Raw genomic sequence first — 23,678 nt, 5'->3', positions numbered from 1 at the left:
CCTCAGAACTGCTTAAAGGGATAGTTCACTTCCAAATTCAAACCCTGTCATCACTTACCCATCCCCATGCCGCTCCAAACCTGCATGCATCTCCTTTTTCTGATGAACACATAATGGGTACTGTCAACTCTGTGTTTACCATCATTTTTAAAAATATTTTCTTCATCATTTATCACAATACTTCCATCATATTTTTTCCCTACTATGGAAGTCAATGGTCACTTACTGCTGTGTGTTTACCATCATTTCTCAAAATATCTTCTTTTGTGTTCATCAGAAAAAAGAAACTCATACAGGTTTAGAACAACATGAGGACGAGGAAATGACGACAGAATTTTCATTTTAAAGTGAACCATCCCTCCAAGTCATTTGCACCAGAAAATTTAAACTCAGGAGTCAGGACTACGCTATATGACCCTGAATATGTGAAATTCAGATTAAAGTCTGACAATTTAATTATGCATCAAAGTTTAAATTTCAATCTTACTCGGTCACTATTAAAGATATCAAGAACATTCTTTACATAATGTAGATGATTTTAGAAAAAAAAAAAAAATGACATTAACTGGGTTTTCACAGGCAGGGTGACATATGAATGACTGCTGTTTAACTGCCCATATAGCTTGGTTTAAGATTACACGAGTACAAAATTGCATTTCATATCTCTAGAAAGATCACATGCTATATCATTTATATTTTAAATCGAACCAAAACTTGACAAAGCCACAGCCACGATGTGTGTACATTTTCTTTAAACAGCTTTAATTTATTGTACATAGACATTGATACAAAAGCAAAACATTTCCAACATGTGGACAGACTGAGACACACAAAATCCCTCCATGATGATGGTCATTTCATCCTGAAGTCTTCTGGCCTGTGAAGACACAAAGGACAGTAATGGAAAGTAAGCCACAAAGAATTGTAATGGAAAGTTTGCAACAAAGCTACTAAAATACGGAGCTGAAGCTTAGAAACCATAACTGATATATTTGCAGTGGTTGTTACAGTTTTAGAGCCCTTTCACGATTCATTCTTAAAATTTGCAAAATAATACCTGTATTTCTTATAAAAATGTGTATAAACTGCACAACATCATGGACTGTTAGACTTCACTGTAATTTCTAGAGTTAACTTAGCACAAAATTCCCAGTTAAAAAACATCATTCTTTTCCAGTTCATTACTGTAATATGCATTGCATTATGGGTATTAACATTTAATTTACAGTGATTTACTGTACGTTTTGAATTTGCGGTAGACTGCTGTAAAACAACAACAGTAGTGCTACTGTAGTTGAATAAAATAGTGTTATAAAAGCATATAAAATGGAGAAATACATTTTATTTAATTTATTATTTCATTTTAATAATTTATTGATAATTGTAGATAGAAACAAGAAAGGGATTTTGGATAAATGCTTGACCGTCAGATTTGAATTTGACCTCAAGACTTCAAAACAAGTGTCGGGAGAGTGACAGAGGGGAGTGTAGCGAGAAACTTTCATCAAGTGACTCTGTGGGACTGTGGTAGTGTTACGGACCTACAACACAGGCGATCTGGGTTCGATTCCCTGTCAAGGCAATATATATTTTTTAAACTATGTTATAGTAAGGCAGTGCTTCTCAAATAGTGGGGCGGGACCCCCAGGGGGGGCTCGAAGCGACACCAGGGGGGCGCGAGAGACCCCGGGGAAAATACTTTTTCAGGAAGTGATTTTTTTTGCACCGTCACTTAAAGACATTACACCCCAAACACGCTGATAAGCCGCTTAAGGTTTTTATTATTATTTATTGATTATATTTAATTTAATTTTTCAGTATCAAATGGTCAAAAAATATACTGTAAATAAGGATTGATTTTTTATTTTAGGCAAATTGATGCATTTTAAGTCTTTACTGTTACAGACTAAAAAAACAATTTTAATAAAGTTATTCTTTGTTGTAAGTTGCTTGATATTTCTTTTTTTGTGTTTTCTTTAATGTTAATAAGGATACAATGTTTTGCAGATGTGTAATTTTATAGACAAATTATACTATTTGTCGCGGCAGAGAGTTGGGGGGGGCGCGAAATGTTTACTTCTTCCTGGGGGGGGGGGGGTGACAGAAAATAATTGAGAAGCACTGTAGTAAGGGTATTATAAAATGGAACCGCATATATACAATAAAAAGTCTAACAGTGTGGCCTGTAACTTGCTTAGTTTTTCTCTCAAAAGTATTTTTTTTATGTCAGTGAACATATCAGTCCCATCAAAATGGCAAGTCCTTGTGTCATTGACATTGTTCGTGAACAAGACAGTCAAAATGTTTAGCTATGTTGTCAATATACCAAGTGTAGTGTACACAATTATGTGTGTCTGTATTCTCTGATGTAAACGGTGGACGAATTCACATTTTTTTCTGTAAACAAATTACACACACTTGGTCTCATTCATGAATTACGAGCAGAACGAATTTTGTGTAAACCGTTCGTTCTGGTGTAAATTTTCGGATTCATGAAAATGTTTGGATTTTCAAAATGTTAGTTAGTATGAAAGAAATTTACACCTGCTCCCCACCACGTGTAAATGATGCCCAAAACATTTTAAAACAAGTTCTGTATTCTTTTAGACAAACTAATTAGACATTTTGATGAACTATGCATCATAATGACATGTCACAGGTTAGTTTGTGCTGCTGTCTTTATAAATGTTTTTACTTTTTAACTTCAAGAAAAACACAGAGCTCATCACTGTCCTTTTTTACCCAGCCGTCCAATCACAGTAGAGGAGGTGTGGGACAAACACTACATTGTCCAACCATCATACTGTACAACTCAACAATTTAGAAGTTACTAGTATCTTATTTTGATCAATATTACTAAATATAAAAATGCAGTACCAAGTAATATTAACATGTTTTGGATATTCCAATTCACAGCAACAAATGCATCTCTGGAATAACGTGCAGTGCTTCCAAAGCACTCTTAAGCACCACCATGCTGGTCATTTTCAGAAAAGCAGGTATTACTTCAGCTTTCTTAAAACGCTTTGGTGGACACAGTTTAAATTATTAATTTATTGATAGGCATGTAGCCTATTAGTCTCTTATGCATGTATGCAAAATAATGTAGCCAAACCAGAGAATGGCGTCCTAGATATGTAATTTGCGTATCTGTAGTGCAAAGGCATGGATTATGCTAATTGTAAATGAGCGTGCATGCGTGTCCTGTTTACGAATGATTGGAATTCATTATCATACACACATTTTACTTTTAAATCGAACGTTTACGAAGTATTTGTGAATCTGGAGAATAGTTTTCAAACAGTCTGTTTACACACAAATCACTCACATATTTACTCGTATATTTATGAATGTTTCATGAATGAGACCCATTGTTATTTGGAAAAATATCAAATTTTACAGTACAAAAAATAATTATAATAAACTTAGAAAGGTTCACTGTACAGTACTGTATAAGAAATGTCAAATTGTTTTTAACTCAAAATTTTAAAATTCAATCAACAGCAATTTTACAATAGGCTTTATGCCCAGCTGCACTGCTTCCTGGGCTTCGGCCAGCTCTTTGTTTCCTGTCTGCCATTGTTGGACGGGCTGATTAATCCAGGTGTGTCTGATTATTGTTGTTGTGACTACTGAGGTCAGACACACCTGGATTAATCAGTTTGTTTGTGACTACTGAGGTCAGACACACCTGGATTAATCAGTCCGTCCAACAATGGCAGAAAGGAAACAAGGAGCTGGCTGAAGTTCAGGAACTAGTGCAGCTGGGCATAAAGCCTATTCAGTTCACATTTACAAAAGACAAAAAACCTATGGAAAACATGCATACAGTAACAGATTATGACACATAGGTCAACAATTTTGCATGACATGCATTGTATGATGAACCAATTCCTAAATGTTTTGAGATGTGAGACTATTCAACAGAAACCAGTATAATGTATTTTGATAAAAATTGCATTAGCAATTGAAAATGTAGCAAACAGCAGACAATTGTACATAATCAACTGCATGACTGTACCAAAGCATTTGCTTTTATGTTGTACACAACTGACTAGATGATGTGAAGGTTAAACAAAGTATTTAAACAAAATAAAACGTAGCGCTTTTCTAAGCGGATTTAAAAGAGGAACTATATTTTATGGCGTAATAGCACTTTTGGGAGTACTTCCACTCGCCTGAAAAGTCCGCTCCCCTTCTCACTCTCATAATGGGAGAGGGAGGGTGTTACTGCGCCGAGTCGAAGTACTCCCAAAAGTGCTATTACGCCATAAAATGTAGCTCCTCTTTTAAATCCGCTTAGAAAAGCACTACGTTTTATTTTGTACCACCAAACTTGCTCGTATAACTACTCGTCTTAAATAGGAAAAATGTTGATGTGTTTGGTCACTTCTAACTGTATCTCTAAATGGTACCATTGAATGAATGGGGCTAAGCTAAATGCTATCGAAGCGTCGCAGCGCGCTCCAGCGCTTACGTGCACGCACACAGATGATAGAGGGATGTATCAACTCTTCTTAGTTAAGGTAATAACATATTTTAATATTGAAAATGAGTAGACTATTCCTTTAATATCACCATAATTTAGTAATGCACCATACAGGCCATACAGAATTCAACATATGGTAAAGATCCCTTTTTTATTTACTTTATTATTGATTAAAAATGAAAGTGTAACAGTATTTTTTATAATGAGCAAACTATCAAAAACAAAGATACAAGTTATACAAATACACTGAAAGAAAATTGTATTATCTGGTATATAAAAAAGTCTATCTGAAGGTTAACTCTGCTGCTGTCCAGTCTGACCCAGAGCAACAGAGAGGTCAAGGGCCCAGAGGCCTTCAGAATAATGACACTGAACCACATTAGGGGCCTCACTCACAGGCACATCCATCACTATGACAACAATGTCACCTTGTCATCACCATCCTAAAACGTATTCTGGCTACTATCATCTTTAATGGCCTTGTTTACCAGTTTGAATTGCATTGAAAAATGGATGAGATGTGTGTAAATCTTGTGTTATCATATAATTAAAGCACTGCCTGTATCTGAATACCACGAATTGCCTGCCAGCCTTTAATTTTCTCATGGCTCTTTAAAAAGCTATCATGTTAACATCATTACTAGCCACTTTCATTTCTCCACATCAAATAAAACAAGCGCTTCTAGGAAACTGATGAATTTGTTAAATACAAAGAGATTCATGAAGTATGTGTTCGAAAAAATGATTAAAATTCAAACGACCTAAGATATTATCTTCTGTCTGAGAGCGATCAAACATTTCAGACATTTCAAGAGGGGATTGCTTGGTCTTGGCAGATATTTAAATAATAAATGGCAAGCATTCATTTGAGAAACATCACTGTCCCTCTGGATTTCTACTAGATGTTAAGGCATCAGTGCACGTACAATTAAGCCTATTTGTGCTCCACTGTGCAAACATCCAACAACTTAAAAAATCTGTACATTACAAATCAAACAAGTACTCATTCCACTTTATACCTTGTAAATATCACCGTGTGGCATTTTATATTATTGCAGGTGTGCTGCCTGTAAGCATGCAGTGTATTTGATAGCTTAATAATAATGCCAATGTATTATTTAAACACTAAATCCAATCAGCTTTTGTGAGTCAGATATTCGACTTACTGTGGTGGCAGACACAAGCAAACACAAGACACTGGCCTTGAGCAGGTCTGACATCTGCTGGGATCAATAACCAATGCATCACTTATGGTAATGTTTTAAGATTTTTCATGTAAACTAGCTATTATTATGCCTGGTGAACTCATTTCTGAGACAACAACAGTAATGGAAACTATCATTATATTCAAAGGAAGTCTCATTGCAGACTGAAGAGCACTGCATGCTGGGAGCAAAGTTTCTCATTAAAAGCGCTCCACTTTAATAGAATGAGGTTTCAGGCTTTGAGTAAAAGAGATGCGGCATCCAAGCTGATTTTCTATTGCCAAAGACTGCTTTGAATGATTAAATACATACAAGACAAGAGCCAGTCACTGCTCTCGGTTACATTTTGAGTGCTGAACATTCAGTGAAAGTCAGCTGAGGGTTTTCAAGACCAAAAACAGACAACGCATCTAAAGCTGAAATTATCTGTGTGAAGTATGTTTAGGCTTAAATTAACTTTTAACCCTTAATCAGTGTTTGGGGTCCTTATTTTTTAAAAGTGTTTAAATAATGATTAAATAATCTAAACATGCACAAAAAACTGGGCTTGATTTGGTTGTTCTGAAGGCGTGTTTAAAAAAATTTACCATTTAAGGTGTGTGGGGTCAAAATGACCACACATTGAAAATAAATGGGAAAATGAAAAAATATATAGGGTTTGAATGAATGGGGAAATTAAAAATATAAATTTTTTTCATTTTGTTTGTCAAAAAAATAAAAGTAAGTTATATAATTTTACATTTAAAATTTAATTATAAATCTGAAAATTTCTACATATTAACCAAGGTCTGGTCCTGGAGCATAAATAAAAAGTGGAAGGAAGTTTATATCTCATACACACACACAAAAAACAGATTTTTTTATGTATTTCAGAATGTTTAAATATATATATATACATATATAAAAAAAACGGAGTTATCTCGTTTTGCAACTAAACTCTTCTCATATATATATAGAAGCATCAAGAAAATTTAAGTGAAAATGAAATGTGGTCATTGCACTCTCTTTCTTTAATTATAATTTCTAAAGTTTTTCCACAAACCAGCAGATGTCAGTATTCTATCCCTAATGCTAACGTTCACACACCAGCCGTGGTAGAGGCGTCAAGCGCGAGTGATTTCAATGTTAAGTCAATGTGAAGACGCGTTGACGCGCGTCTGTAGGTCTCGCTGCGTGAATGAGGTGTTAAGCGCCGCAGACGCTATTCCCCCTCATTTGCGCGTCTAGTTTGCGTGAATGGCGCAAATTGAGTGTTGCCGCGACAAACGCACAAGTTGAAAAATTTGAACTTTGACAGAAAAAGGCGCCATGTTAACCAATCAGAAGCTTGCTCTAGTAGTGACTGGATTACAGGAAGCGAGCGAAGTCGCAGAAGCCCCTCCCATGACGCGAATTTCCGAGTGAATGTCTCGATGACTAAAATTTCACGTACGGCTTTCACGCGAGAATGAAGCAAGTAAACTCAAAATGTTTAAGCGGCAAACTAGACGTAAATTTGACGCCTCAAACACGGGTGGTGTGAACCCACAGTAACACACAGAGCAATGTCCAAAAACAATTTAGATTTAATTAAGATCGATATTTAGGTGATTTTATTCTTTAAAAATAAATATTTTTTCATGAGCCAATTTATGGCCTAGTTAAGTAATTGTGCAGTAAATAGGTAAAAAAAACCTTAAAAATTTCCACAAAAACACAGCATAAATGTATAGTTGAGAAGTAAATAAAAAATTATTTATAGTTTTCCATAAAAAAAATTATATTTCCTTATGCAATCGCTCTTTAAAAGTTTGGGGTCTATCCTTTTTGAACACTGATTAAGGGTTAAAGAATATCACTACAGTGATATCAGTAAAACATATCAGAAAACACAAAAATGACACTGCAATGAGAACCATGAAACAGAGATTGAAGTGATTTATGTATATGAATGTACAATTGCTAGAAACATGGTTCACGGGTGTTTAAGGGTGGCTGACGCCCAAACAAACAGCAACATTTTGTGTGATCTCAAGTTTGCTAATGAGTTTATAATATTAGCAAACAAAACAAAACAAAAATGTACACTGAGCACAGAGATCCCAAAACCAACCTAACAACTGATCCAATGTGTCTGTCGGTTAACTTGCATTCACATTGAAGCCTGTAATTTTCAACAATCATTTAAAGAACCGTTTGAGAGGGCATGAGAGGGCGAGAGGGCATGAGAGAGAAAGAGGGCCGAGCGAGAGGGCGCGAGCAAGAGCGGGAGCGCGAGCGAGACAGAGCACAGAAGGGCAGAGGTGTGGTTTGGTACATTACTACTGTCGAAGTCCGATAAGCAAAGCCTGCCAAAATCTCTGAGCCATTACTGCAGGCACATCCAATTTCTGCCCAGTTAATGCCCTATAAATCCTATAAATGCTGGAGCAAGTTCGTTTTATGGAAATCGTTTTTATTTTTATATTTATAACAGCTGTGTTTGATTGTGATCGGACTGTTGAGGGGGCGGGGGAATTTGATCCACCAACTTCTATCAGCCAATCCAATACTACTACACAAACATCATGGTGCTTAATTACCAAAGATCTGCCTGTCTCATTATCTCATTATTGTCTCATTCCAACTGATATGTTTTAATTACACGCTCCACGCGCTTCCTCAGGAGGGACGGCTCTTGTAAATTAATACAATGGAGATGACAAACTAAACCGTGGGCATAAAGAGGCTCGTATGGTTGTTTTATAGAAAGGGTTTGAACTTAGAAATGTTCAAGCAAAATCATACAGTGACCTCATGCTTACAAGTGCTATGGGATGCACAAAATATTGTTCACATAAAATGGCACAAAAATACCAAAAATATTTTCACAAACATTGTAAAACCTTTACAGAGCCCCCAACAAGACCACAATAATGTCATGAAAATTACATTTCTATATAGTACCACAGGTTTTGTTTCCCAGCTGTGCAATTGCCGACTTCAATAATTGATTTCAATTTTTGACTTGGCCTTACTCAGTCAATATTAAAGATATCAAGGATATCTTTTCGCAGAATGTGCTTTACATTATTTAGGATGATTTAATGGGGAAAACATATCACAGCTTCTGGCTCCTGCAACCTGCTACCTTTTCTATAACAACAGCTTTTTAGGTCAATATAGTTGTCCTTCAGGACTGAAACTGCTGCTGTAAGGATCAATAAGAAATCACAATGTGGGATAAATGATGTTGAAACAAAGTCTGACACTTTCTAAATGAAGCACAACCTAAAGTTGCCTGAAAAGCACACCCTCACGCAAGGGAAAGTATGTAATACTGGTATCCTGACACAGCCAATGCATCATTCGTACCCCCCCCCCTTACAGGGAATATTAAAACCAAAAAAAGAAAAAAAATCCCATATGAAAGCCAACACTGACATCAAATCACGGCTTTATTAAAACGATACCCTGAGGAACAGCGACTGATACAATTATGTATTTCAGACAATGTGCATTTACATCTCAAGCTAGAAATAACAAAATGACGTCTTTGTTATTTAGGATAATATATATTCTAATGCGCTTTGAGTACCAATTCAAAGAGCTCAGGGGCATGAGGGAAATATTACTGGAAATGATATGAACGACTCTGAGGAAAGGTATTAGAAATATTGAACACAGGGAGTTAACCAATCTCCACTGCCCACATATACGTGTTCCTGACAGCATTTTTTTGGTTGGCTTTTGATCAAACCACGACTCAAGAGCTGCTCTTAGTAATATTCATGAATGCCAAAGATCACACAGCAAACTGCAGAAAAAGCACAGCTGCTACAGAACTACCAAAAATTCACATAAATCAACAGTTGCTAGGAAGTTAAAAACATTTCGGCGAACGTGTGAAAGGTGAACAGACTACAGGCATGCCACACACTTGAACGGCAAAGCAAAAACATTTTGATAGCCCCCTGGTGGCTGCCTGCAGTATAGGTCATAAACCCACCACTATGTGTGAACGTAAGGGATGCAAGCCAATCTTAAAAATAAATAAGACTTGTTGTTGTTGTATGTTAAAGGGACATTCCACTTTTTTTGAAAATATGCTCATTTCTCAGCTCCCCTAGAGTTAAACAATTGAATCTTACCATTTTGGAATCCATTCAGTTGATCTCCGGGTCTGGCGCTAGCACTTTTAGCATAGCTTAGCATAATCCATTGAATCTGATTAGCCCATTAGCATCGCATTCAAAAATAACCAAAGAGTTTCAATATTTTTCCTATTTAAAACTTGACTCTTCTGTAGTTACATCAACCTGCTATTGAAAGTAACCAATGGGACTATTTTCGGTCAGTGTGTAATATCACTACACCTGCTGCAGCCATGTTACATCAGCAAAGTCCTTGATTATTACGCCAGAATGAGAGTATAGTTCCTACCTAGCCATATCTGCCTAGAAAATCCCAACTTTTCTGACAACAAATTTTCTGTCGGTCTTAGTACACAATGTAACTACAGAAGAGTCAAGTTTTAAATAGGAAAAATATCTAAACTCTTTGGTTATTTTTAGCGCAATGCTAATGGTCTAATCAGATTCAATGGATTGTGCTAAGCTATGCTAAAAGTGCTAGTGCCAGACCCGGAGATCAGCTGAATAGATTCCAAAACGGTAAGATTCAAATTTTTAACTCTAGGGGAGCTGGGAAATTAGCATTTTTTTTTTTAAAGGGCAATGTCCCTTTAAGTGCTATTAAAAAGGGGTTTGACGATCTGTGTGTATATAATTGAGTCAAACGCAGCTCTACCTCACCATCACAATGTGCAGACTCTCCAAATGACATCATCGGTGCAAGATGTCAGCAGCCATTTTTGAGATATTTTGGCTTTTACAGACATGTCATCCATCTTTTTTACAGTCTATGACAAACACTGGTTTTTACCAGCCTCAGGTCTTTATGATATCATAGTCTCCAGAAATAACTTCCTTCAAAACAAGCCTATAAGATATTTTTGACTGTTTTATTGGAAAACATAAAAGCAAACATCGTCAAAATTATTCAGATGATTTGAGGTATCATTTATGTTGACAGCACAAACAATGCAGAAAGAGTTATTCTCTTAAGTTTAATACTACAGGGTTTTAAATTGATTTTCTAACCTTAAATATGAGAAATAATAATAGCAGAGCTGCTGACAACATGCCACAAGCCAACACATTTCAGTGACAGTCTTAAATAACGGTGATATTTCCTTTGGTGAACAGTACACCCATGCCTAATTTAAGTAGTGCGCAGTCTCTGCACTAAACAGACTGCCTATATGTAATACCAAAACACTGCTTAGCTTTTAATCTGGAGGCTGAAAGGCAAGTGACAGTGCAATATTTCACTGCAGTGATTGAAGCATTATCCATATCAGACAGAGAAAATCTCTCCGAGCCCTCCCCTAGACAAAAATCCCTCAGCAGTCTCAGATTTCTGCACACCTTTAGCTTTTTTTTAAGGTTTTTTATATCTCCTACAGTGAGGCAGCAGCTTCTAATAGACACCAATATCTTCTACAGCAGATTTAATTTCTGCATTTCATTCCTTGAGATTCATCCGGACACGCTTGTATGATAATGACGATAATGAAATCATCAGTCAACTGTGCCAAGCTCATAAAAGTTCAATAGAGGCCACGGAAAGAGCTTGTCCTTATCAGTCATATGCAATGGATGAAAAAACAAATAAAAAGCCAGAAAGTTGAAGTAGTTTTCCACTGAAAAGTCTAGAACAATGTGAGAAATTCACTGTGCCAATAAAATACTTAAAAAGCTTTAAAAGGGTACTGGTGAGAAACAATCTACAGAGATGTAAAGGGTTTATGAAGTGTTAACAGCAGCTGTATGGCATTGGCAATTTGAGTGATTTTTTAATGCCTTTTCAGGATCTTATGTCCTGCCAAACAAGGCAGAAATGCATGTCAGGTGTCAAGGTGGTCATGTGTGTCATCAGGAAAAACACAAACAATATTTGTGCACTTTGAACTTGTAAGTGCAGTTGCGTCATTATGCCACTGTGGTGGCGCTGTTTCGTTATCGGCACAGTGAGGCGCTGACTTAACTTTATAAGAAGAGCTCTTCATTTTAAGGAGTTTCATATTAGCTATATATTATGAGGTGTATGGTTCAACATCGCTTTCACTCTCTCACACAATGCACAATGTGATAAGCACAATGTGACTCGACATAAAGATTATTTCAAACTGATTCGTTTTAATGTACGATTAAAACAATTCAGTTGCCAAGCGACAGTTGCCGCACAAGCCCTGAAAATTGAAGCCAAAACTTCTCGATCGCCCCCCAGTGACTGGTCGTAGTATAGACCATAAACCCCGCCTCCCCCATCATGTTATTCAATGGGACTTGAGACCAACTAGACAATTTAATTACACTCCAATTATCTTTTTTTCAAAGCTGGTTTCTGTCATTTGCTGTAGTTTTTATCATGCTGATCAAGTGTTTGCTTTTAAAATAAGTTTGTTTTTAGTTAGTTATAATGCTATAAAAACGCTGGTGTCACGTCATGATTGACAGCTGTGATATGTGCATTTCGCGGCTTTACTTCCTGCTCACTACTGCGCAGGACTGGTCCCAAAATCGCTACTGTGCAGACTCAAGACCCAAGATGTCATCCCCGTATCAGGACACTGACGGCTTCACTTTTCACCAATGGAAGAGAGCGAACAAAAGGGGCGTCGTCCATCTTTTTTTTACAGTCTATGTTGACAAGTTACAATGCACAGTTATTTATCTACAAAATCATTCATACAGAAGCAATAATAGAATACAATACAGGGCTCCAGACTAACCTTTTTCACTAGGAGCACAGTGGCCCCCAACTGAAAATTTTAGGGGCGCAACCAGAAAATTTAGGGGCACCAAGTATTCAAATTTCTACTAATTTTCACTGTATTACTAATAAATAATTTAATGATAGATGCAGAAAGTACAATGTGCTGTTTCAAATTCAGTGTCACATCACAAAAAAAGGTCAAATTTACCGGTCGCACATGTGCGACTGGATGTAAAATTCAGTGGCACACTCTCAAAATTATAGTAGATTAAAATAGTCAATAGAAAAAGGGAAATATTTGATTATTTAATATTAGTAAAGCACCAGCCTGTTAAATGGTTCATTCTCATTGGTTAAGAACCACTTCAGAAGGCAGAAAAATAAGCACATAAACAGAAAACCCTGCCCTAAACAGTGACACCTAAACAAGGGTTTAAATACTTAGGGGGTTACAAGTTTGAAATAACCAATTAAAATTAATGGGACAAAAAGAACACATTCTGGCTTGGTGTTAATGAATATGCAAATGAGTGTGAATGACGTAAGCCTTATTGATGGAGCCGTGGGGATACCCAAAACAAACAATGTCAGAAAACACTGTTTTTATAAGCAACTGTAAAAGAATCGCACGAAAAAGTTTGCTATTGTGGGCCGTGTCTGATTGGCTGGCTGCGGAGGCAGTGACTCAGCTCTCATAAATCTGATTGGATGTCTGCATTGTGGGGACCAGCAGAGCATCCATCCAGAAAACTGCAGCATCACGGACGACCTATAAAACATCAGATCATCAGCCCGTCTCTCCCTTCTCAGGAGAACAGCTCAGCTAAACACTAAATCTAATACAAAACGGATTAATAGACTTCAAAATCCTGGGGAGTGATAACAAGAAAGAAATGGAGAGATTAAAGAAATAATTCAGCCAAACAAAAGAAAACGAGTCATTATTTATACATCTTTGTGTCACGAGTGCTGTTATTTTGTTTTCAGAAGTCATTATTCATGCTTCCCTGAAGTGAGCTGTTAACTCAATAGAACAACCAGTGTATTGTATTGAAAAGAACCTGTTCAATCTGTTCATGAATAAACTGTTCTGAGATCTACAGTGGAGAGAAAGATTATTGAAATGTCAAGTTTGTTCCTCACACAAAGGCAAAGCTACCATTAACGTGTTGAAGTACTTCTATGCTTTTCGTTTGTATTATTTTTAAATTAGTAAACACATTAGCCAAGGGGCAACCTTCCGTCTCTTTTGTGGAGGGAACATGGAAGCGGGACTTAAACTTGCAATTCATCGACTGGCTCTCCAAAAGGGAGTCAATCCCATAGACCACCTCCCCAATGTTAAAAGGCCCAACTTTACAGAAGAAAATAAAAATGTTTACAGCCTGGTACGAAAAGTGTTTTGGTCTATATAGCTAATTTTACCCTTCATGATAACTGTGAGGGTTTTTGTAAGTCATTCATTTAAATTATATTAAGCATTAAAGTTCTGCATAAATAAGGGTGTGGCCACTTGACTGACAGAGGAACTGCCGCTGCTGTCACTACCGTTGAGCTAGGCGGGCAAGGTTTCAGCAACCAGACACCTAAGCTCCACCCACATCCCGCCTCTTTGCCCATTTTCAGGTATCTGCGAGTAATTGCGAAGATGGCAAAAGCAGGCTCCGCCAACTGGCTACAAAAAAGGCTCTACACAAACCTAATGCTGCGTTTTCACCAGCCGCGGTAGAGTAGTCAAGCACGAGTGATTTCAATGTTAAAGGAATAGTCTCATTTTCAATATTAAACTATGTTATTACCTTAACTAAGAATTGTTGATACATCCCTCTGTCATCTGTGTGCGTGCACGTAAGCCGTAAGCGCTGGAGCACTTATGGGAGCGCTGGAGCACTTATGGGAGTACTTCGACTCGGCGCAGTAACACCCTCCCTCTCCCATTATGAGAGTGAGAAGGGGAGCGGACTTTTCAGGCGAGTCGAAGTACTCCCAAAAGTGCTATTACGCCATAAAATATAGTTCCTCTTTTAAATCCGCTTAGAAAAGCACTACGTTTTATTTTGTACCAGCAAACTTGCTCGTATAACTACTCGTCTTAAATAGGAAAAACGTTGATGTGCTTGGTCACCTCCAACTCCATCTCCAAATGGCACAACCGAACGAATGGGGCCAAGCCAAATGCCATCGAAGTGCCGCAGCGCGCTCCAGCGCCCACGTGCACGCACACAGATGACAGAGGGATGCATCAACAATTCTTAGTTAAGATAATAAAATAGTTTGTTATTGAAAATCAGTAGACTATTCCTTTAAGTCAATCTGAATACGCGTTAATCCGCGTCTGGAGGTCTCGCGGCACGAATGGCGCGAATTGAGTGTGTGGTGCGGCACGGGCAAATGGTGCTTTTTATGCATTTTGCGTTTGCCGCAAATTTGCGGTTGTCGCCCGAGTTAAAAATGTGAACTTTGGCGGATTTTTGCGCCGCGTTAACCAATCAGGAGCCTGCGTGCCTGGAGTCACTCATTCAACATGAAGGAACGCTTGATATTTTCACCCGGAGCTATATGACACAAGTTCTAATTTCTATAGAGACAGGAATAAAAAGGACCTTGCTTGGAAGAGTGTCAGTGAGGACATTGGGCAACCTGGTAAGTTGTAAATGCACATTTCACTTTTGAGTCACGTGACTTTTATCGACCCGCGGCATTCCTGCCGTTTTTTTTACTATTTTCCCCCATAGTAAGGTGACCAAATACAAACCGGTAACTCTCTCGATAAATGCACAATCAACATCAGCCATCTTGCAAACAGACAACCGCATAACACTTGCCCCTCCAACAAGAAGCAGAATTCGTCTCTGACACGCGTCAAAAAAAGCAAGCATTTGACGTGCGTCAGAGCCGAATTCCGCTTCTTGTGGGATGCATTCAAACTGTTCAAACTAGGCGTGGTAGACTCGAGGGTGACGTCACGGCCACTACGTCCATGGGTCAATGACGTGATGTTAATTATTTTGTGTCCGTATGGATCAATTAAATGTTAAAAGGGTTAACATTTTTTAATAAATTTGCATTTCTTGATGCATGCTCTTTTTTGAAAGCCAAAGTGTCAATGTGGTGTAACCGGTCTGTGTCAATTGGTGTAACTAGTATTTTTTTAAATTAAAATATAAATATATTCATAAAAATGTAGAGTAAAATATAATCATCTAGTTTAGTGTAATATGATTTTTTTTACATATCTTTGAGAAATTATGTAAAAATGTTATTTAGAAAACAGAGCTGTTTTCAGCATATGTCAGGACAAATATTACAAAACGCATTAAAATGTACATTTAGAAATAACTAATAAAAATGTATTTTCTTGTGATATTTTAAAATGATTTAAAAAATCATCATTTTTTTTGATGATTAATGCTTACATGCTATCAAGGTGGATAAAATATTTAAAATTTTACTCATTCTTTGGCGCAATTGGCGGTTACACCATTGGACATTTTTAGGTCCATTCAGTCTTATCTTTCATTAAAATGGTGCAAATGTATTTTTATTGCATAAAATTAACATAAATACACTGTACATTGAAATAAACCTGATGCATGCTTTTAAAACAAGTTTTAAAAAAATAATTTCTCATCTTGTCAAACCGTTTTTGTCACTGACCCCCATATTTTTTTTAAGTTTATGGCATTAGCTAACATGAACTAACTATAAAGTGAGTGCGAAACTACAGAATTTATATTTTTGGTGCAGTGTGTAATTTTTAGAAGGATCTCTTGACAGAAATGCAAAATAATATACAAAACTATATTATCAGGGGTGTTTAAAGACCTTTCATAATGAACCATTATGTGTTGTTTACCTCAGAAAGAGACCTTATCATCTACATAAACGAGGGTCCCCTTACATAGAAGTCGCCATTTTGTGCCGTCATTTTTCTACAGAAGCCCTTAACGGACAATTTTTTTTACCAAGTTGTCTCCGACGACGACATGTTTGTCCTGTGGTGGCTACCGTAGGTTTTCTATGTGTTTCGAAAGCGAGAGGTGAGCAGTGGAGTGAGCTTTTGGCTGCAGTTCGCAACCTCACCACTAGATGCCACTAAAATTTACACACTGCACCTTGAAAGATGCAAGGAGAAGAGAGTGAAAGACATAAGAAAGTTGACACTTACGGGGTCCAGAGCATAGGGAAAGCATTTCGCTCCTCCTGCGTGTATTCGCTGAGCTTGCGAGGAATCTCTCTGGGTTGGGGAAGTTCCTCTGTCAGGTTCTTCAAAATATCCTCAGGAAGTACCTGGCACACGACATGCAGCATACATCAACACCGTCAAACATAGCTCACAGATTGCCCTCAAAACATTCTCGATACACCAAAGTAATGTAGCAGTACGATATTACTACTGCGTTATTTTTATATTTTAAGCAGTTATAGAAGACATGTGCAATTGTATTATTTATAGTCATAATTGGATACATCCCGTCCTCCGACGGCTAGAGGAAAAACATTCATCAAACCTGCTGACATGTGTTTGCTTTCCAAACATGTCATGTTTTGGACAGAACATCAATGAGCATAAATCAAAGCATCGACTGTAAGCTTACATCATCTGGGAAGAGGTGAAGCCGTTGCATCATGGTCCTTCTCGTGAGGTTTTTGGGGAGCATGCCGTAAACTGCCAGTTTAATGATCTGTGACCCAAAAAAAGTAAAGTTGTAAATAACACCGAATCTGGCCACCTTTTTAGTCAATGAGAGAAAACTGAGATTTCTGCCTCTTGACGTGGGTGGGATGGTGGTTCTTTAGGTTACGTTACCCAACAAAGAGAACATACTTCACAATTCGGCTTGGGAGTTTTTTTTATCATATTAAACAGCTAAAGACGTATCTCTGGTGTTATTTGTACACGATTAAAAAGTAAAAAGCCAATCACACCCGCCAAATGTGAAATTCAAATACACCGAGCAAATGTCTCAAAAACCCCTCTGTCACTTTTCTCCAAACTCCATTTATAAGAGGTAAACATTAAAAGAATGAACATCAGTCTCTTTGCATACACCACCACGACAACTGAATACATGAGCAGAGAGGGATTTAAAAAACAGCCTCAAAGCACAAAGTCTTTTGCCTGTAACACGCCAAACCAACCCCATTACTCTTTCATCAGAATGCTCTCCAGCATTAATCAGGCGTTTTTTTGGGGGGGGTCGGATGGTTGATGGATGAAAGCTGTCTGAAGGCACGATCACTCCTCACAACTGTCACCTTCCTCTGATCATTATCCACAATTATCCCTGATACAGTCCTCCCTCCACCGGAATAACTCAGCCTCAGTCAGGCATTCATCTTATTAATGACAGGGAATGAGACACAAAACCGGTGAGGGGGGCTGCAGACTGAATCTGAGGATCTTTTTCTGGTATATTGTGGTGCTCTACTTTTTCACTCGTGTCGTCCCGGCCCTGTCCGCACAGTAGCAGACACATTCGGGGTCAAGTGTTTTCGTGCCTAGACTGTGGATGGGCTGTAAATAATAAAGCGCCGCTCGACTGTCACTGTGCAAAGCTGTGGTCAAGGTTGTAAAATGAAGGGGGTTAAAACAGAACAACATGGGACTAAAGACTCTGCATCTCAAATCACAAATACAATTCAACAAGATGGGGGTAAAAATGCCCAATTTCATAATTACATAACAAAATATACAATAATGTATTCACTTCTTGGAATATAGTACATCTGTTATCTGTATTTTATTACACGGCCCATTGGAATGTTTCATTTAAACAGACAAGTATTGGCCGATGCCGATATTAAAGAGTAACTAAACCCCTGGTCAGAGCCTGACACCACCCACTGGTAATATTTGAAAAACGCAAGAAAAGTGGGCAGACCACAATGGAGATAGAGGGGACGAACTGAGCTCATACCAAGTGTGTGGTGAGATCGTAACAAGGGCGTTAGGGTGAGCTTCAACCCGCTTACGTAGGATCATACCGCTTACATCACGCGGTACTGCAACATCCAACAGGAAAATTCAACTGCAGTAGCCACCATTCAACCTGAAGAGGGCAGCACTCATATGCTTTTACAACATATATTGTAGCATTGAAACACTTTATACCCAAATGTCAAAAAAGTTACTCAAATCAATGAACAGCAATAATAAAGCTCCATTCTTACAGATCACTAAAAAAGTTGGTTTGGGGTTTAGTTACTCTTTAAACACTTGTGTACAATACTATACAGTTGGCCTATTAGCTAGTTTATTTCTTCATCAAAATCATTGCACGTCTGACAAAATATAATTTGTACATATTTTATTTTTGTAAGTATTTAACTATTTTAGTTTTTTTTTTTAAATGCTGGGTTATGCAACAGACATGCAATTTATTGTCTTCACGCAGTTAAAGGTTGGGTGCATGATCTCTAAAAGCCAATGTTGCCTTTTGAAATCACCTAAACAAACACGCCCCTACCTCTATAGAATCTGGACCTTCTTTTGATAGACCCGCCCCACACATACACAACCCAGGCAAACTATATCGGTTAGACACGCCCCTTACTGCTGATCGGCTACAAGTGTGTTTTGGTACTCGGCCTGACTGCACCCCACCTTTAATTAATAAACAATCGGTATCGGCCTTTCTCGTGCTATTGACGATATTCCAATGGTTTCAAATTCATAAAGAAAATAAACCGATACATACTGGCATTGGTGCCTACACATCATCCTTTACTTAACTACTAATGTGACTTCTAAGACCTTAAAGGAATATTCCATCTTCTCAAAAGAAAAATCCAGACAATCCACTCACCACCATGTCATCCAAAATGCCGATGTCTTTCTTTGTTCAGTCGAGAAGAAATTATGTTTTTTGAGGAAAACATTGCAGGATTTTTCTCATTTTAATGGACTTTAATAGAGCCCAACAATTAACACTTAACTCAAGACGTAACAGTTTTTTTCAACGGAGTTTCAAAGGACTATAAACGATCTCAAACGAGGCATAAGGGTCTTATCTAGTGAAACGATTGTCATTTTTGACAAGAAAAATAAAAAATATGCTCTTTTAAACCACAACGTTTCGTCTAGGTCCGGTCCAGCGCGACCTAACGTAAATGCGTAGTGATGTAGGGAGGTCACGTGTTACATATATAAAACGCACATTTGCGGACCATTTTAAACAATAAACTGACACAAAGACAGACATTAATTAGTATCAGTTGACATACAACAACGTAGGAACGGTCCTCTTTCAACACACTTGTAAACACTGGGGCGGAGTTTCGCGTTCGTCTTCTGTGACCTCTTGACGTCATGACGTATTGCGTGGGGTCACCTGGCGCATCGCGACCAGATCTAGACGAGAAGTTGTTCTTTAAAAGTGTATATTTGTTATTTTTCTTGTTAAAAAATGACAATCGTTTTGCTAGATAAGACACTTATGCCTCGTTTGGGATTGTTTATAGTCCTTTGAAACTGTTACGTGTTTAGTTAAGTGTTAAATGTTGGGCTCTATTAAAGTCCGTTAAAATTAGAAAAATCCTGCAATGTTTTCCTCAAAAAACATAATTTCTTCTCGACTGAACAAAAAAAGACATCAACATTTTGGATGACATGGTGGTGAGTAAATTATCTGGATTTTTCTTTTAAGAAAATGGAATATCCCTTTAAGAGACTCTGAATAGAGTCTTTATCGATTGTTGATATTTTCTTTTAACTGGAAGGCGGGACCTCCGTCACTATATTGCACACTGCATTGTTCTGTATTCATAGTAATATAAGTGCCTAATTTTGCTATATTTAATATCTTGACTCAAACCTTTGTCATCTGAATGATCACAACAGTTTAACATGTGCATGTGTGATAACCAATATATCAGCTCCTATTCTGCGCTCCTACAGTATGTACTTTGCACCTTTCAGTGATATTTTAGAAAATAAACTTAACTCAAATAAAATTATATGTAAGGAATAATTGATGAATTATTCAAAAAATAATGCACACCCAAGGTGGTAATGCAGCACGACACGTAGCGGTGCATTGCTGTGGTAGTTATTTTAAGACATTTGTCAGGTAAGGTGTTCGTTTTACAGAAAAAATTCAACACCATTTCTCAACCAATCAGAAAAAAAGGATTCAACAGCCCTGTGGTATAAACCTCTCTAACAGATCCCATATCTACAGTTCCACAACACTTTTATTTCACCGAGTGCTATCCACAGCAGGACCACCAGCTGATATTGTGTTACTCCCTGAAACAAGTGTGAGATTCATAGCGCACACAGAATAATGCATTTTAATACAAGCACCTAAACAGCATGTTACACTTTGTAGAAATGTGTATTGGAGGACCAACTGACAGAAAACGCTGCCGTTTGAATAATACGTGTTTGTGCTTTAAAAGAGCATTAAAAAAAATCTGTGAGGTTGAGAGAGAAAACAATTTCTAAGTTGTATGAAGAATGGACCTGAGAAAAAGTGGCAGAGATAAGCAGAGGAAATAAATAAGAGTGGAAAAATAAAAGGATGAAAATATTGAGTCTGCGATCACTCACAGCATTAATTATGCAAATCATAAGTGTCATGTTGATTGTGAGAGAGTATTTTGCTTTGCAACTGGCACTATCTCAAATTATTCCAAAACATTTGGGCATCATTTACATAAATTAATATATTCAAATGTACTGTCGCCTCAAGGCAATTCTAATATTAAATAATTAAATATAAACAGGTAAGTGACAGTCATAAGTGTCGCGTGGATAGTAGAAATTGCAAAAAACATTTATTTGTTAGGAGAGAAATATAAATACTCACAGCTGTTGTGTCTTTTTTATGCATTTGGGCTGCAGTGAGCTGTTTAAATCCTCCGGGATAACTGAGATGAAAAGAGGAGATATTAGTATCAAATTCTTTCAATTACATGCAGCACGCATATCATAAGTCAAGTGGTTCCTATCTCAAATTTCCTCTTCTTGTCAAGCAAAGCACTGCCCAGAAAGGCCCTAATAAAGGTCTAGAGGTTATTATTGAGATGTGAAAGAAAGCAGATATCCGAATTTACCCAGTGTGAGATGAATACACTTTCTGTTCCCATTTGTTTCCAGAGAATGCGATGTGTTTGGTGTTCATGACCACCACATGATCTCCAATATCACCTGGTGAACAGACACATGGTCATAATTAAATCTGCATATTCATCTTCTCTTTCCCAGTGGTCCAAACAGAGGAACATATAGTTCTTTATGACCATTCATAATGAATTACATAACATACACTCCATCATTCATTCACTAAAATCTCTGATGAAGTGTCGATGACTGCTGTATTCTTCTCTAATATGACCATGTGATGGAAAAACCAACTATAACACTGATTTATTCATTTATTAAGTACATTAAGACACATTCATAACCGGTATAAAGTCCTACATTACGGTCATTAAACACAGCCCATCCTTCATGCAGTCTGACAGAATAACAGCACAAGCCTGGAATCTCTTAGCATGCTTTGCTTATTCATTTATCAGAGCGAGCGTTTCATTAAAAACTCTCAGCGTGTCTCAGGAAGGAAGCAGCATCAGCTAGGTATGAGGTGATCTTTTCTACTGTGAATGAGCTGTCCACAGATACAGTAAACAGTTTCAGGCTAATGTATCAATGGAAGAGACTGCCGGAGCCAGGAACCATGGCATCTTACATCTCGTTGGAATTAGCTGCCATGCTTACAGGCTTGCACATTCAGATCAAGGGAAAAAATATGGTATAAGAATAAGAATAAATTCTGATTAGCAAAAATTCAGTCTCTGAGATACATGCTGATATCCAGATCAATGTTTCTCAATCAGGGGTCTGGGGCAATGTAGGGGGCCTCAAAAAACATTCAAGGGAGCCTTAAGATGACTTAAATTGATTAAAATAAAAGACAAAAAACCCCATCAAATTAAGCTAGTTATTTTTTGTAGTGAATATACATCTGTCTAGTTATGCAAAGAACTAATATCTTTTATTTGGTAGAAATTGTGAGCCTCCAAATATTGTTGTGGACAATATGGGATGCATGAAATGAAAAGGATTGAGAACACGAAATCTAGATTCAACTTTTCATTGAATTGTTATGGTCATAACAATATGCACAATAAGTTACATTATGTAAGATATAAAGCATTTTAGCACATATAATAGGCACATACGTAAATAGAAGCTTCTACAGTAGCTCAGTTATGTTATATATAGTCACTGTAAAAGGTTACATGTGCTCATGAAGGGAAAAATAAAGGATGAAAGGTTTTTTACAAATAATAGGTTTGGCTTACAGAGCATCACTGCCCATATTTTATGTAATCTCTGATATTTTACTTCCCTCTTGTGGCCATTTGGATATTACATTTTCATATAACCTGTAAATAATGTCATGTTTTGCACAAGCTAGGGAGAAATACAGAAACATGAATGGTTTACTCACTCAGTGGATGATAAATAGGTTTATGTTTTCCTTGAAGCCTCACTGAACACATAGTGGCAATCTTCCCTGGAGGCTGCAGCCTGGCGTCTATAAGAAACCAGGATCTAGCAAATGTCGCCCATTGCTTATAAAAAAGAAATTAACATTAAGATATTAATGTTTGTGATGACTTTCATGAGTAAAATGAATATCAATGCATTTATTATACAACTAACTTAAGGGCTGGCCGACCTGACAACTACACAGACAGCTTTCCCCACATTTTCGTAGAGGCTAAGTTATATGTATATCGTTACATGATCCCACGCTACATATTTATCAATCTAGTTAAATATGTCTATCTAGTGACAGATCCAGTCATACAAATCCAAGCATTACACATGTATTTCATATCACTCATCATAAACTTAATGCACAGGCTAACAGAAGGATTAAGCACTCTATACAAGAGGACAGTAAACATCGGTTGACAACATATCATCTTCCTAGATAGCACATGCTTAGTATAATCACGCCATAATGCACACAAAATAACAAAAATTACCTGGGCCGATCTTGAGTAACTAGACATGTTACATGCGCATTTGAAAGATTTGACCTCAATGTGGCTCTATTGGTACAGCAGCAATTTCCTTCCCCCGACCAAGAGCTGAAAACGTGGTTCCGTTTCCAATAACCACAACTTTACTTTCAGTTGCAATTTTTAAAATATGTTTTATACTAATA

At 37.3% G+C, this 23,678-nt stretch overlaps 1 protein-coding gene across 2 annotated transcripts; it reads right to left on the bottom strand.

Annotated features, from left to right (window-relative positions):
• Positions 1 to 741: 741 nt before the first annotated feature.
• Positions 742 to 23,651, bottom strand: mrpl13 (mitochondrial ribosomal protein L13). 2 transcript variants are annotated; one of them, XM_055209717.2, is made up of 7 exons: positions 23,497 to 23,651; positions 22,953 to 23,076; positions 21,553 to 21,646; positions 21,306 to 21,366; positions 17,091 to 17,177; positions 16,661 to 16,782; positions 742 to 877 (listed from the first exon to the last, which is right to left on the bottom strand). In XM_055209717.2, the coding sequence occupies exons 1-7, from the start codon at positions 23,521 to 23,523 to the stop codon at positions 853 to 855; spliced, it is 540 nt and encodes a 179-aa protein (XP_055065692.1). In that variant the 5' UTR covers positions 23,524 to 23,651; the 3' UTR covers positions 742 to 852. The 2 variants fall into 2 exon arrangements, with proteins under 2 accessions (XP_055065692.1, XP_055065693.1); XM_055209718.2 differs by lacking the exon at positions 17,091 to 17,177.
• Positions 23,652 to 23,678: the final 27 nt, after the last annotated feature.

This window comes from Misgurnus anguillicaudatus, chromosome 10 (genome assembly GCF_027580225.2).
Source record: "Misgurnus anguillicaudatus chromosome 10, ASM2758022v2, whole genome shotgun sequence".
Classification (NCBI taxonomy): domain Eukaryota; kingdom Metazoa; phylum Chordata; class Actinopteri; order Cypriniformes; family Cobitidae; genus Misgurnus; species Misgurnus anguillicaudatus.
Note: the sequence above shows the minus strand (reverse complement) of the source record. Positions and strands in the feature narration are given on the sequence as shown.

Coding starts and splice junctions, on each gene's coding strand:
- mrpl13 (XM_055209717.2), bottom strand. CDS start 23,523: ATGTCTAGTTACTCAAGATCGGCCCAG. Junction 21,367..21,552: donor GTGTATTCATCTCACACTGG/GTAAATTCGGAT, acceptor TTTTCATCTCAG/TTATCCCGGAGGATTTAAAC. Junction 16,783..17,090: donor TTCACCTCTTCCCAGATGAT/GTAAGCTTACAG, acceptor GTCGTGTGCCAG/GTACTTCCTGAGGATATTTT.